Genomic DNA, 14,363 nt, shown 5'->3' with positions numbered 1-14,363 from the left:
CGCTGGGTCACATGGTGCGGTTACCCCTTACAACACTCCTGTGGGAGAGGAAAACGGAGGAACCGGAGGGTGAGTCCCTCGAAGGCAGGGGAAAATAATCAAACACTGATCAGAGCACAAAGGAGGGAGTAATTCAGCCTTGGCTTCCTGGTGGCTTGCCACAGCGACTTGGGACACCAGAAGGGGACATGCGCAGGAGCCCTGGCTGGACAACTGGAGAATCTGGGAGGGCCGAGGATGAACCATCAGGATCGAAGGCTGCTGTTGGTCCTTGGGGGGCTGGCCAGCAGAAGTACTGCCCTCCACTCTCCTGAGCTCCAGACCGCACGTCATTCCCTTAAGTGTCTCGCTCCACAGACCCCTCCATGTTACCCTCCGCCCCCTACCCCTTGTTCTTTTTTTTAAAGTTTGAGAGACAGGGACACTGTGAGCGGGGGGGAGGGGCAGAGAGAGAGAGAGGGAGGGAGACAGAATCCCAAGCAGGGTCCATGCTTTCAGCGCAGAGCCTGACACGGGGCTCGATCTCACAAACCGTGAGATCATGACCTGAGCCAAAATCAAGAGTCGGATGCTCAACCGACTGAGCCACCCAGGCGCCCCCGTACCCCCTTGTTCTTAAACCAAGTAACCGGACCCCTGGCCGTGGACCCTCCGCGCACAGCAGTGGCCAGGGCCGAATTCCCTCCCACAGTGGCTGCCCACCGCCTGCGTAGACTCCACTATGGCCAGCAATGAAAAAAAATCAGTGAGTGGGACTGCCCCGGGGGAAAGCCCAGAACTGCTGTACTCTGGCTTCCCAGACTGCTAATCCCCGTTAACTGGCTTATTCTGGCAGCTGAAAACAAAAAACAAAAAGGAAAAAACAACCCAACAGTTCTAATTAAAAGACAGTTTTTCTTTTTGACACAAATTAAAAGCAGCTGTCACTGCAAGGCGGCCAGGTTTCCAGGAATTCCTGCCTCCTTCCAGGAATGCCCCTTGGCATCCAGTAACATCTAGAGCAGTGTGACCACGGACAAGTTCCTCAACCTCGCTGTGCCTCCAGATGCTTTTCTGTAAAATGCAGACGGTTCAAAGCGCACATACCTCAAAAAGGTCTTGTACCTATTGAAGGAGTTGGCTTTCAGGTTGATCAGAATCACTTGGGGGAAATTTAAAGCCTGCTAATGTTTGCCTGCAACCGCCCTACCTCCCGTTCTGTCTTAATTGTTCTGGGGTAGGGTTGGGGCATTGGTAGGTTTCCGAAGCCCCCCAGGTAATTCTAATACACAGCCAGGGTTGAAAACTGTGTTTCCCAGCTGAGTGGTTCTCATGTAGCAGAATCACCTGGTAGCACCGTCCGACAGAATTCTGTGACGACGGAAGTATCTGTAGGAGCTGTTCAATATGCTAGCCACATGTGGCTACTCAAGTCTGTCAGGGCCGGAAGCGACCCCCATAGAGGCTCAAACAGTTGACTTGCTCTCCCATAACCCCTACAGCAGCGGCAGGTGGGTCTGAGGAGGCCCGGAAGAGGCCTCGGGTCACCTGAGTGGCAGGCTCTGGACAGGACTCCCCCAAGGATGACAACCCCTGCAATATCACTCCTACCTGCATTCAGATTTAAGCACATTCCGAGGCTGAGTGTCGACAAATTCTAAATTATCCCCATAGGACCTCCCCACCCACCACTAGTAACTGAAAGGCAGCCACGACAGCATACAGTTGTTGGTGTACTTTTGTGCAAACATTGCCGATGCATTCAAAAAAACGCATCCGCACCATTTCTCCTACCTGGCTGGGAACGCTTTAGGGCGGGGACTCTGTTTTGTGTTTCAACTACTGACTTTTGTTTGACAAGGTGGCTAGCAGGCCAAGCGTCTTATTTCTCCTACAGACCACGGTTTCCAACTGTGTGTGGTGCTGTTCTCACCATGACCTGCCCTGAACTGACTGGCCAAGGCAGGAAGGCGTTTGCCGACCCAGTACAGCGCTGGCTGGTTAACAGGCCATTTGCGAGCTCCTGTACAGATGAACATGCGGAAGAAGCTGTAATTCAGGGTGAAAGAGTGTTTTTTTTCCTGAGGAAATCAGAACCCCAGGAGTGGGCCCCACACGTCCAAACGCTGAGAAGGTCGCCAAGCTTGTGCACGAATGCCTGCAGTTTGGAATCCACTCTTTCACGGAGCCGAACGCTTGTCGTGACGCATGGTGAATCTTAGAAAACGGGCTCTTCTGTTCCCCGGGAAGGAAGGGGAGCCATGCTGGGGGCGGGAGGGTGCAGGGAAGAGGGGACACCAGAGAGAACGGAATGGATTGCTTCCTTCCTGATTTCTTGTCAGGGAAGTGTGAGGGGCTGACAGCCGGGAGGCACCAGAACTCTCAGCGAAGGGAGCCCGGAAGTGTGGCCAACTCCCCTTGCTTGTAGCAAGGGGCTTCGTACACGGACTTGGCCAAAACTCAACTCGACCGGCGGGTCAACCCCAGCTGCTGACCAAACAGCACACAGCAACTCTTCTTCCTGAGCGGAAATCGGTCCCGACTGCCGGCCCAGCTGAGTAGCAGACAAAGGACCGACCGGTGCTGGGGCCACAGTCCAGAGGTTATCAAAGAGGCCAAACCGGTCTTTGGGCTCTTGGAGGCCTGGGCCTCTAGAGGGAAGCTGGCAGGGTAGGGGGCACGGTCATTCTGCTCAAAATGAAATCACTGACTCTGAAAATACCCAAGAGCTCCAGTCCTTCCCTGCACTGGGGATGGAGAGAGCAGAGATAGCGTGTGGGTATCCCCATTTCCTGGCCTGCGCTGTACAACTTGTAGGGAGAGAGGGGCTAGGACGGCTGGGCCAAGCCGGGAACAAAGTTTGGAATCAGGCAATTCTCAGAAGAGCCTAGGCCAGACGGGAGCGAGAGACTCACCAGTTTGGAAGAGGTTAAGTTCACACTCCAGGTAGTCAAACATCTCCACTGTCAACTGGAAACTGGACCCAAGAGGAAAGAGAGCTTATACTCCATAGCCCAAGGCCAAGGCTTCCCTCCCCACGCTCTGTGTTTCTGTCTCTGTCCCCGGTGCACATGTGCATGCCTGCCTGCAGGCAGGCATGCATACACGAGCATATGCACGCACACACAGACACACAGACACACACACAGACCCACACACTAGCTCCAATCCCTAGCCCCGCCTACATGGGTCTTAAGGCCATCTGAAGATCAAACAGGGTGAATTCCACAGTGACAGTGGCAGAGGGGAAGGGCAGGTACCACGCTGGGGTGGGAGGGCAGAAGGGGACACTGAGAAGTGAACCCTGGACAGCCTGGAAGGGTTCTGGATGGGGCACCGGCACTAAGTCGCCCCACCCCAGCCACTGTCCCTGCCGTCAGGCCCTGTGTGACCCCAGCCAGAAGTGGCAACATTGACAAGAGCTTCCTTGCCCGTTGGGTCCACCGCACGAGGACGTCCACTCACAAGTTGTTAACGTCGCTCTCTCCAGCCTCGTCCAGCTGCCGGTCGCTCATCTGAAGGTTGCCAGGGAACCTGGGATTCTGGCAAGGCAGGCAGAGGAATGAAGTCAGGACAGAGCACCTCAGCTAAGCCGACACCAGGCAAACTGTCTACACTGAGTTCGGGGAGCAGCAGGCTTGATTCTGTTCGTGCAACACCGACATCCTTCCTGGGGGTTGTCAGGGCACACAACCTCACGTACACACAGACCCCTTGACCAGCTCACATCAAAGGACATCCACTGCCCATCATCACAGGTAAAGGCTCCACCCCTCTCTGGGAGCCAGGACAGGGCTCTGTCCTAACAATTTGGGTCCTGGGACCCTCTTCTAAAGATGCTCTCTGGTGCTGCAGTGAGAGCCAGCGGGACAGCGGTCGGACCTCAACCAACCACGAAGCACAGACAGTGCTGCATTCGCGCACCGCCAGTACATTCTGAGTCCTACCCATGCTTCCCTCTGTCCTTCTGCCACTTTCTGAAGCTGCCCTTGGGAGTTTGGGGGGGGAGGGGAGGGGATATTAGCTTTAGGGAAACATAATGAGTAAAACAAACTTGAAGGTAGGAAAACATTACATCATGCACCCCCAAAGTCAGGAAAAATTATTACGTATCAGCAATCTTGTCAAATATCCGTATCATTATCTCTTCCCCAGTGTGGCAAAGGGAAAGGTGTAGATGGGCACAGACAGATGGGTGGTTGCTCCATCAAGGGGGTCTCAATTCCACGGGGAGACAGAGATCCTCCACTCAGGCACCTCCTGGCTGCCCACTGGCCCTCTGCCCGGCTGTCCCCTGCTGCCCCCACGCTCACCGCTCCTGTGCCTCCATCTCAGAGCTGGCTGGTTCCTTGAGCGCCCCCTTCTGGCCATGTTTACTTCCTCGCTCGGGCTGGACATTACAGAGACCTGGTCCCCTGGTCCCCTGCCTTTCTTGCTGCCTGTCCTTCCACCACACTGCTGTCAAAACCTGGTGAACCTGGATCTTTGTGCTGAGGACCAGCTGCCAATGTCCCTGGAGAGGGACTCAGAGCTGGAGTCACCCTTTAATCATGTTCTCCAGCCTTGGAGCCCCTTCACAGTCCTTGCTCCTGGCCCCGACGGGCTCCCTAATCCATCAATGACTGTCCTGACCTCAAACAGTCCCGCTCTCAAACCCGGTGCCCATGCCATCACCCTCCTCACGTGCCTTCCTCCTGACATCACTGGAACTCCCTGTGCATCCTTCTTCTCACTCCCTTCCCTGTTTTGAATGTACCAGCTGACCTTCTGTTTCTGCAGCTTCAAAAGAGGAGGGGCCAGCTCTTTCCTGACTCAGGATCAGCCCTCCTTGTGTGCTATTCGATCCGATATAGGTTCTGGTTGATTCTGTCACTCATCCAAGCAGTCCTGATTGAGCGCCTGTTCTGGGCTAGACGCTGGACAGCACATAGGACACAAGGAGACACGCGCTCCTGTCCTCTGTCCTCCTGAAACCCTCAGTCCAGAGCACCTGTGGCCTCACTGTCTCCCTGGGCTCCTGTGCATCTTCCTATTGCCCAGGTCCTTCCCACAGGCCCCACATCTCCCTAGCTGTTGCCCCCCACCCCTCCTGCCAGTCTTCAGAGAGTCCCTGCCGCTCTTGCCTGTCCCAGGGACCACCGTCTCGATCAGGCTCTGACCATCTTCCACTCTGAGTGAGATGGTCTCACCGAGCTGCCCAGCCACCCCCCACCCCTGCCACCCTGCTCCTGACTGTTCCTCATACTAATGTGATCTGTGGCTCCTTCCATAGGCTCAAGTGACCGCTGTGCACTGTTACAGGGTGCTGCAGGTAAGAAGCCTCCTCCCTCTGACTGATCGGTGCACTCCTGACCGGCCGACCCTTCCTATGTATCCTTATGTGCCACTTGGTACCGAGCACAATGGTTTTACCTGCATCAGGCGCATAAGAAATACTGTCTAACGCCATACGTGGACAGAAAGAAGGTTCTGTGTGGAAACTCACTATATAAAATGGAGGGATCGTTTTTAGAAACAGTCGAGGCGGTGCTTTCTGAAACACCTTCCTAAGGCAACCCAGGGCACCGGGTTCCTCTCCAGAAGGGGCAGGAGACGTGGGCCAAACGCCCGGTTCCGTGTCCCATCCCGGGGGCCTGACTGCAGCTGTCGTGTGAAATCTCTTTCTCTCACTGGATATGGTACAAACACTCCCTGAGGGGCCCTGGGCTGCCTTATTCCCGTAAAGACCTGACAGGCTCAGGGAGGTGCCAGGGGACCGTAGGGGAGGAGCTGGGGGAGCCGGGGGCGGTGGCAGAATTGTCCGCAGACTCACTTTGGTGTGATATTCCATCTTTGTTCTTAGCAGTCTGAGGTAGGTGCTGCACAGCCGTCCATAGCCCTCACTCAGGTGGCCCTTTCCAGAAAAGAAAAGAAAGCAAGGGTCACCACTAACAACACCTGGGTGAGAGACTGATGGCCGGGACTTCTATAAACAATACATAGATTTTTTTTTTTTCTCAATTCTGGAAAACAACAAATGGCCATTGTGGAAAATTTGGAAAACACAGACAAGTACAGATACACACACATCAGCCTTCATCTAGACAGAAGATACAATCATGGCTAACATTCTGGGGCACAAAGTGTTATTTGATCTAATTTTTTCAATTTAAATAGACCTATTTTAAAATGGATATTCTTTATTTTTAATTTTTTTTAATGTTTACTTTTGAGGGGGGGAGAGGCAGAGAGAGAGAGAGACAGAGAGAGAGAGAGGGAGGGAGACACAGAATCCAAAGCAGGCTCCAGGCTCCCAGCTGTCAGCACCGAGCCTGACGCAGGGCTTGAACCCACAAACTGGGAGGTCATGACCTGAGCCAAAGTCAGACGCATAACTGACTGAGCCACCCAGGAGCCCTTAGACATTTTTTTTTTTTTAAGTTTTATGTATTTAAGTAATTTCTGCACTCAAAACATGGCTTGAACTCATGACCCCGAGATCAAGAGTCATATGCTGTACTGTCTGACCCAGCCAGGTGCCCCTAAATAGACATTATGTTTTTTTTAGAGCTGTTTTAGGTTCCCAGCAAAATTAGGCCAAAAGTACAGGGCTCTCCTATATACCCCCTGTTCCCACACATACATAGCCTCCCCCACTGTTAACATCCGCACAAGAGAGGACATTTGTTGCAACCGATGAACCTATACTGACTCATCATTATTATCCAAAGTGAAATTTGCATTAGGATTCACTCTTGGTGTGATACATTCTATGTTTTGACAAATGCACAATGTCCTGTACCTGCCAATTACAGTATCATGCACAATAGTTTCACTGCCCTAAAAATCCTCTGCGTCCTACCTTTATTTTAAAATTAAAAATGGGAGGCACCTGGCGGCCCAGTTGGTTGAGCATCCAGACTCTTGATTTCGGCTCAAGTCATGATCCCGGGGTCATGGGACCAAGCCCTGCATCAGGCTCCTAGTCCTGCGTCAGACTCCACACTGAGCAAGGAGCCTGCTTGGGATTCTCTCTCTCTCTCTCTCTCTCTCTCTCAGCCCCTCTCCCTTTCTCACTCTCTCTAAAATTAAATAAAAAAAATTTAAAAATGGAACCCATTTTTTTTTTTAATTTTTTTTTTCAACGTTTTTTATTTATTTTTGGGACAGAGAGAGACAGAGCATGAACGGGGGAGGGGCAGAGAGAGGGAGACACAGAATCGGAAACAGGCTCCAGGCTCTGAGCCATCAGCCCAGAGCCCGACGCGGGGCTCGAACTCACGGACCGCGAGATCGTGACCTGGCTGAAGTCGGACGCTTAACCGACTGCGCCACCCAGGCGCCCCCATTTTTTAACTTAATATACTTCTTTTTCTCTATCTTCTCACATTTTCTCCTGTACCATTATTTTCAGTGATATTATTATCCGTGTGTAATGTAATTTATCGAACGAACTCCCTAGTGTTGTATGTTTTAGTTGTAGGCAAGTTTTTCTGTTATAAGCTCTATTTCAACGAACATTCTTACGGTATCATCTTGTGTACACACAGGAGAACTTCCTTTGCATGAATTCTAGACAAGGCTTCAGATTTAAGAATTTAAAGTCTCCCACCCTTAGTAATCACAGTCTGGCTACAAGCCATTTCCTTCCTTCTGTCTCTCTCTCTCTCTAACTGCAGGAGAGGAAACACCTCCTCCAGATGGACTCCAGCAAACTAAGAGAGGCTAGAACATTCCGCATGGAGGGGGGATTGAAATGGGATGGATCCCGGCTGGGGACGAATAAGCATTCCCATGGAGGCTGCCCATGTGGTCGTGTCCTGGGTGTCTGGGAAGAAGCTGGAATTAGCAGGGTGATGCCTGGAACTCCCAGTTATACCCAAAGGAGGAAGGACATGGTGGCACAAAGAACTCTCTTTTTTTAATGTTTTATTTTCTTTTGAGAGAGAGAGAGGGAGAAAGAGAGAGAAAAGGGGAGGGGCAGAGAAAGAGGGAGACAGAGGATGCAAAGTGGGCTCCGTGCTGATGGCAGAGAAGCCAATGCGGGGCCCTGACTTACGAACTGTGAGATTGTGACCTGAGCCAAAATTGGAAGCTTAACCGACTAAGCCACCCAGGCGCCCTGGCACAAAGGACCCTTGAGCTGAATAGTTGTAGTTCTCACTTGAGGTCTGACTTCTACATTTTCTTCTGGGTGCATCTATATCCTCTAAGGTAGAGGAACCCCACTGGAACATGCCTCAAAGGGCACCAAAGGGAGTTGGGTCATCAGAGGAAGTTAAAGATACCAATGCCAGAGATGACAGTATTTCCTAATGTATTCATTTCTATGAAAAATCATATTTTATGAGTTGCACATTATACTTGTTCATCATGGAAAAATTAGAAAGTAGCAGAAAGACAAAGTGAAACTATGCTCATCAAAGGCAGCTGTATTTCATACGAAAACGCACCAGGATCAAAAACCAAAAGATGAATGGATCATAGACGTCAATGTAAAATGTAAAACTATAAAAAACCCTAGCAGGTAACACAGATGACCTTGGGTATGGCAAAGACTTTTTATTTTATTTTATTTTATTTTAGTTTAGTTTATTTTAGTTTAGTTTAGTTTAGTTTATTTATTGAGAGAGAGAGAGAGAGAGAGAGAGAGAGAGAGAGAGAGATTGATTGACCGGGGCAGGGGTGGGGTGGCAGAGAGAGAGGGAAAGAGAGAATCCCAAGCAGGTTCTACACCATCAGTGCAGAGCCCGATGAGGGGCTCAAAGTCACACACTGTGAGATCATGATCTGAGCCAAAACCAAGAGTCAGACACTTAACCAACTGAGTCACCCAGGTGCCCCAGCAATGACTTTTTAGCTAGAACACCAACATCATGACCCATGAAAGAAATATCTGACAAGCTAGACTTCATTAAAATTAAAAAAAGTCTGCAAAAATCACCGTTAACAGAACGAGAACCCACAGAGTGTAACGTAGCCGATAAAGGACTGTTATCCAGATTATATAACATTCTCTTAAAACTCAACAATAAAAATTGGGGCACCTTGGTGGCTCAGTCGGTTAAGCATCCGACTTCAGCTCACATCATGATCTCACAGTTCGTGAGTTCAAGCCCCGCTTCGGGCTCTCTAGTTGACAGCTCGGAGCCTGGAGCCTGCTTTGGATTCTGTGTCTCCTGCTCTCTCTACCCCTCCCCAGCTTGTGTTCTGTCTCTCTCTCTCTGTCTCTCTCTCTCTCTCTCTCTCTCAAAAATAAATAAACATTAAAAAAAATTAAAAGAAAAAGTCAACGATAAAAAGACAAACAACCTGCTTAAAAAAATCACCAAAGACCTTAACCAACACCTCACCACAAAGAAGACCGCAAATAAACATGTGAAGAGACGTTCCCCGTCGTGTGTCACCAGGAAATGCAAATTAAAACAACACTGAAATAGGAGTGCACACTTACAAGAATGGCCGAAATCCAGAACACTGATAACACCAAGTTCCAGTGAGGAGATAGGGAACAATGGGAGCTCTCATTCATTGCTGGTGGGAATTCAGAAGCATACAGCCACTTTTGAAGATGGTGTGGCAGTTTCTCATAAAAGTAAACATACTCTTACCACAAAATACAGCAATGGCGCTCCTTGGTTTTTGCCCAAAGGAGATGAAGACTTAGTCCAGACAAAATCTGCATGTGGATGTTTAGAGCAGCTTTATTTATAACTGCCAAAACTTGGAAGCAACCAGGACGCCCCTTAGTTGGTGAATGGATAAACCGTGGTCCCCTCAGACAATGGGGTATTACTGAGCACTAAAAATGAAATGAGCTATCAAGCTATGAAAAGACATGGAGGAACCTCAACTGCATGTTACTAAGAGAAAGAAGCCAGTGTGAAAAGGCTACACACCAAAGGATTCCAACTACAGGACACTCTGGAAAAGGCAAAATTGTGGAGTCAGTAAAAAGACCAGTGGTTGGCAGGGGCTGCAGGAGATGGGCAGGGATGCACGGGTGGAGCACAGAGGATTTTTAAGTCAGTGAAACTCATCTGTACGATACCACAGTGATGGATGTGTGTCATGATACATCTGTCCGAAGCCACAGAATAGACAACACCACAACCCCACAAGTGAACAATAATGTAGACTACGGACTTTGGGCGATTAGGATGTATCAGTGAAGGTTCATCACTTGTAAGAAATGTACCATGCTGGTAGGGGATGCTGATAACAGAGGAGGCTACATTTAGGGGTGGGGGTATATGGGAAATTGCCGTACTTTCTGCTCAACTTTGCTGTGAACCTAATAAAACTTGCTTTAAAAGAAACTAAGGTCTTAATTGGAAAAAAAAAAAAAAGAGTGAAAAGGTTTCTAATACCTAGAAACTCTCAGTCAAATGGAAGAGAAAACTACATAGGAGGACAGGCCTAAAGGAATGCCAGTTTGGATAATGAGTCAGATTACGTTGGGCTGACTTTCCCATCGAAAATTACGAAAATATTGGGAAAAATATTTAAAACTTCTCTTTGAAGGCATTAATGAACTAATGAGAGGGTAAGGAATCTTCAGACCAGGGACCAAGTCCTTACAGCTACTAGGAGAAAATATGGAATACTGGGGTGATGGAGTTGGCAGGGACAGGGGTTTTGCCTCACCAGGTGAACTGAACTTGGTTTTCTGAGCCTCAGGGGCCAGGTGTGAACTTAGCCCTGCTGAAGTTGAAGAGTCTGGGGGAAGAGCCAAAGACTGCCTTCCTGGTGTAGGAGAACTAAAGGTGAACTGGACATAACACAGATCCCAGCACTCCTGCACCAAAAAAGTCCTCCCTGAGGCCCTTGAACCACTGTTGTGATCAGAAGGAGGGAAAAACAACTCCTTGGAAATGGACCCAAAGGAGCCAGAGCTCAAGGGAATCTTCCTGGAATTCACAAAACCTTAAGCTGAGGATTTAACTTAGAGTGATCTTAATGGAGGCAAATGCCCATTCTCTCTGGAGGAACCTGCCTTCATTATAGACTTCAAAGAGTTCCCACAGATAAGATTCCTAGGAAAATGAGCACCTCACAGTAAAAAATAACTAAGCACAAAAAGAAACTCCATAGCACGAACAGCATTCATCAAAAACAATGGACAGCAGAAACATATCTCAAAGGTCTCTAGATAATGGAAGTATAAGAAGTGATACATGAAATCACCCTTTAATTTGTTTAAATAAGTCAGAGTCTGCTTCAAAATACATGCAGGGCACAAGAAATCATAAAAAATGACAAGCAGATTTGGAGGGAAAAAAAGAACTCCAAGAAATGAAAGCTAGACTAAAATTATAATTATATAATGAAAAGGTTTAACAGATGAGATCCAGCTGAAAGGGGGACAAATAAAATGAAAGTTAGATCTACTGAGGTTATCCAGAATATAGTAAAGGGATAAGCAGGTAGAAAACAATGAAACACAAGTCTAAAGACATTGGTGGTGGTGGTAGTGGTGGGTGCCTGGCTGGCTCTGTTGATAGAGCATGTGACTCTTGATCTTGGGGTCATGAGTTTAAGCCCCACATAGGGAGTAGAGCTTACTCAAAAAAAAAAAAAAAAAAAAAAGATACTGGGGGGATAGAATGAGAAAGACAGATATAACCAAAGTCTCAGAGGAAAAGACAGAACAGAGGAAAGACAATAGTTGAAGAGACAAAGAGAATTTTTCATAACTGAAAAGAGATACTAACCTAGAGATTTAAGAAGTCTAAGGAATCCACAATAAATTTGCACCTATACATGGTAAGATCTTAAAAATGGCCAGAGGAAATGCAGATTTGCTTCAAAGAAGGGACAATGAGTCTGACAGCCGACTTCCTGAAAATGATGGAAGCCAGAAGTCAGTGGAAGGGTATCTTGAATAATATTGTCCATGTGCTGAGGAAAACTGTCACCCCAGAATCCTAAACCCAGACAAAGTATATTCCATGTAGGAGGGTGAAATAAAGACATTCCCAAACAAGTGAAATCGGTTATCTGCCACCATGAGATTCTCACTAAAGGAAGTTCTAAAGAAAATAATTCAGGCAGAAAAAAAAGTAATCCTGGATGTTATATTTAAAGATTTAAAGTTAGATTCCACTGAGATCTAAAGAAACAAAGAGGACTGAATAAAACAATTAAAACAAAAGATCTTATAGAGTCTAAAAAGAAAAACAAAACCAAAATTAAAATACATAACAACAATAACCTACAAGCTTATAGGGAGGGCATGGAGGGAAAATATTCTAAGGTTTTTGTGTTAATAGGAAACAGATAAAGACAGGAATTTTAGCTCTTGATAAGCTAAATGTGTATTTTGTAATTATTGGAAAACATACCAAAAAAATAAAAAATAAAAGGAGAGTTTAAAAAAAATCTCCTAACTAGTAATGAGGGAAAAATGGAATGAGAAAAAAAAATACCCAATCAATCCAAAGAAGACAAGAAATGAAGAGAAAGAGAAACATAACACAAGGGGAAAATAGCACAAACTAAGATGGAAGATATAAATCTAAAAATATCATGCATTATAATAAATGTAAATGGAGTAAATGTACAGTTAAAAGACAAAGACTGCTATCTTGAAGAAAAGCAACAACAAAAATCCAATGAAATGCTATTTATAAGGGACTTTTCTTTTTAAAAAATTTTTTTTTTTTTTAACGTTTTATTTATTTTTGAGACAGAGGGAGACACAGCATGAACGGGGGAGGGGCATAGAGAGAGGGAGACACAGAATGGGAAGCAGGCTCCAGGCTCTGAGCCATCAGCCCAGAGCCTGACGCGGGGCTCGAACTCACAGACCGTGAGATCGTGACCTGAGCCGAAGTCGGACGCCCAACCGACTGAGCCACCCAGGCGCCCCTATAAGGGACTTTTCTAAGACATAGAATATAGAAAAGTCAAAAGTTTTATTTTTTTATTTTTATTTTTAAAAAAAATTTTTTAAACGTTTATTTATTTTTGAGACAGACAGAGACAGAGCATGAACGGGGGAGGGTCAGAGAGAGAGGGAGACACAGAATCCGAAACAGGCTCCAGGCTCCGAGCTGTCAGCACAGAGCCCGACGCGGGGCTCGAACTCACGGACCATGAGATCGTGACCCGAGCCGAAGTCGGACGCTTAGCCGACTGAGCCACCCAGGCGCCCCTAGAAAAGTCAAAAGTTTTAAAAGGAAGGAAAAAGGCACACCAGGCAAATTCTAACAGAAAAGACCTAAGCTTTCCGTGTTTAGAGATATAATAATAGAAAGCTCTCCAATATGCACTTGGGAGATCTGGGGACAACTCTCAGCTTTTTTTTTTTAAGTTTACTTATTTATTTTGAGAGAGAGAGCGCGAGAGAGCGAGAGAGCGCGAGAGCGCGCACACGTGCACAAGTAGGAGAGAGGCAGAGGGAGAGGGAGAATCCCAAGCAGGCTCCGCATTGTCAGTGCAGAGCCTGATGAAGGGCTTGAACTCACAAACTGTGAGATCATGACCTGATCTGAAATCAAGAGTCAACTGAGTCACCTAGGTGCCCCCTCAGCTTTATTCAGACTACCTAGCCTGTTATGTAGGAAGAGCTGCTTCCCTCTCTGGGCCTGTATTCTTGTCAGCAATGGGTGCACTGGATGACATAACATTCTGTGAGTGCAGACAGATACAGGTAAGAATTTGAAGGAAAGGGCTGGAGTTCTCAACCAGTGGGGGCAATGAGACATATCAGAATCAACCCGGGAGAGGCTTCAAAATGCAGATTACACCCCATCTACACACATACTCCTCGGACAACAGAATCTAGAGGGATTCTGGTGTGTGTATAAAAACCTTCTTTTTCAATTGATGCTGATAACACCACCTACCTCCTCCTTCATCCTAAGGCACTGAGAATCCCTAGACAGGAAAGAAAGAGCCCTGGCATTAAGAATTGGGAATGCTGGTTCTCAATGTACTGCGACCTGCACGGGGCCATCAGAAGGAAAGACACAGAACGGTGGCAGTCACTGCTGAGGGATCCCAGTGCCTGGAGCACATTCTGATGTAAGCTTCCATTGGCAGGAGAAGCTCTCAGGCCCTAGAACTTCCCTACGGCTACCAGGGCCCCCGAGTAAGACTATGGATATCGTGGTACTGTTTGGGGGCCATCTTTGACCCCTCTGTGATGCTCATGAGAGAAATTCTAAGCAAGTTGAAAGAGATAAATTCATTGCGGTCCATGGTCCTTGTTCTATGGCCTCTGGGGAGGGGTAAGAAGGTGCAGGTGGCCCCCGGCTGCATCTCCAAACTCACCCACATCCTGCTCATGTCACTCAGTTCATTTTTGTATCTCAGAGAGTCCTTCAGGACCTGGAGAGGGAAGGGATCCGCCGATGAGAGACGAGAAGGCAAGGAGACAGAGGATGGTAGAAGATGGGGCT

At 47.8% G+C, this 14,363-nt stretch overlaps 1 protein-coding gene across 3 annotated transcripts in view; it reads right to left on the bottom strand.

Annotated features, from left to right (window-relative positions):
* HIP1 (huntingtin interacting protein 1) overlaps positions 1–14,363 on the bottom strand; it is a 148,382-nt gene that overhangs the window by 28,119 nt on the left and 105,900 nt on the right. For all 3 annotated transcript variants that reach the window (XM_060649222.3, XM_060649220.3, XM_060649221.3), the window contains exons 4-7: positions 14,236–14,292; positions 5,792–5,872; positions 3,445–3,521; positions 2,895–2,956 (exon numbers count right to left, since the gene is read on the bottom strand). In XM_060649222.3, coding sequence (XP_060505205.3) covers positions 2,895–2,956; positions 3,445–3,521; positions 5,792–5,872; positions 14,236–14,292 — 277 coding nt within the window. The remainder of the gene's footprint in view (positions 1–2,894; positions 2,957–3,444; positions 3,522–5,791; positions 5,873–14,235; positions 14,293–14,363) is intronic.

This window comes from Panthera onca, chromosome E3 (genome assembly GCF_046562875.1).
Source record: "Panthera onca isolate mPanOnc1 chromosome E3, mPanOnc1 haplotype 2, whole genome shotgun sequence".
In the NCBI taxonomy this organism is placed as follows: Eukaryota; Metazoa; Chordata; class Mammalia; order Carnivora; family Felidae; genus Panthera; species Panthera onca.
Note: the sequence above shows the minus strand (reverse complement) of the source record. Positions and strands in the feature narration are given on the sequence as shown.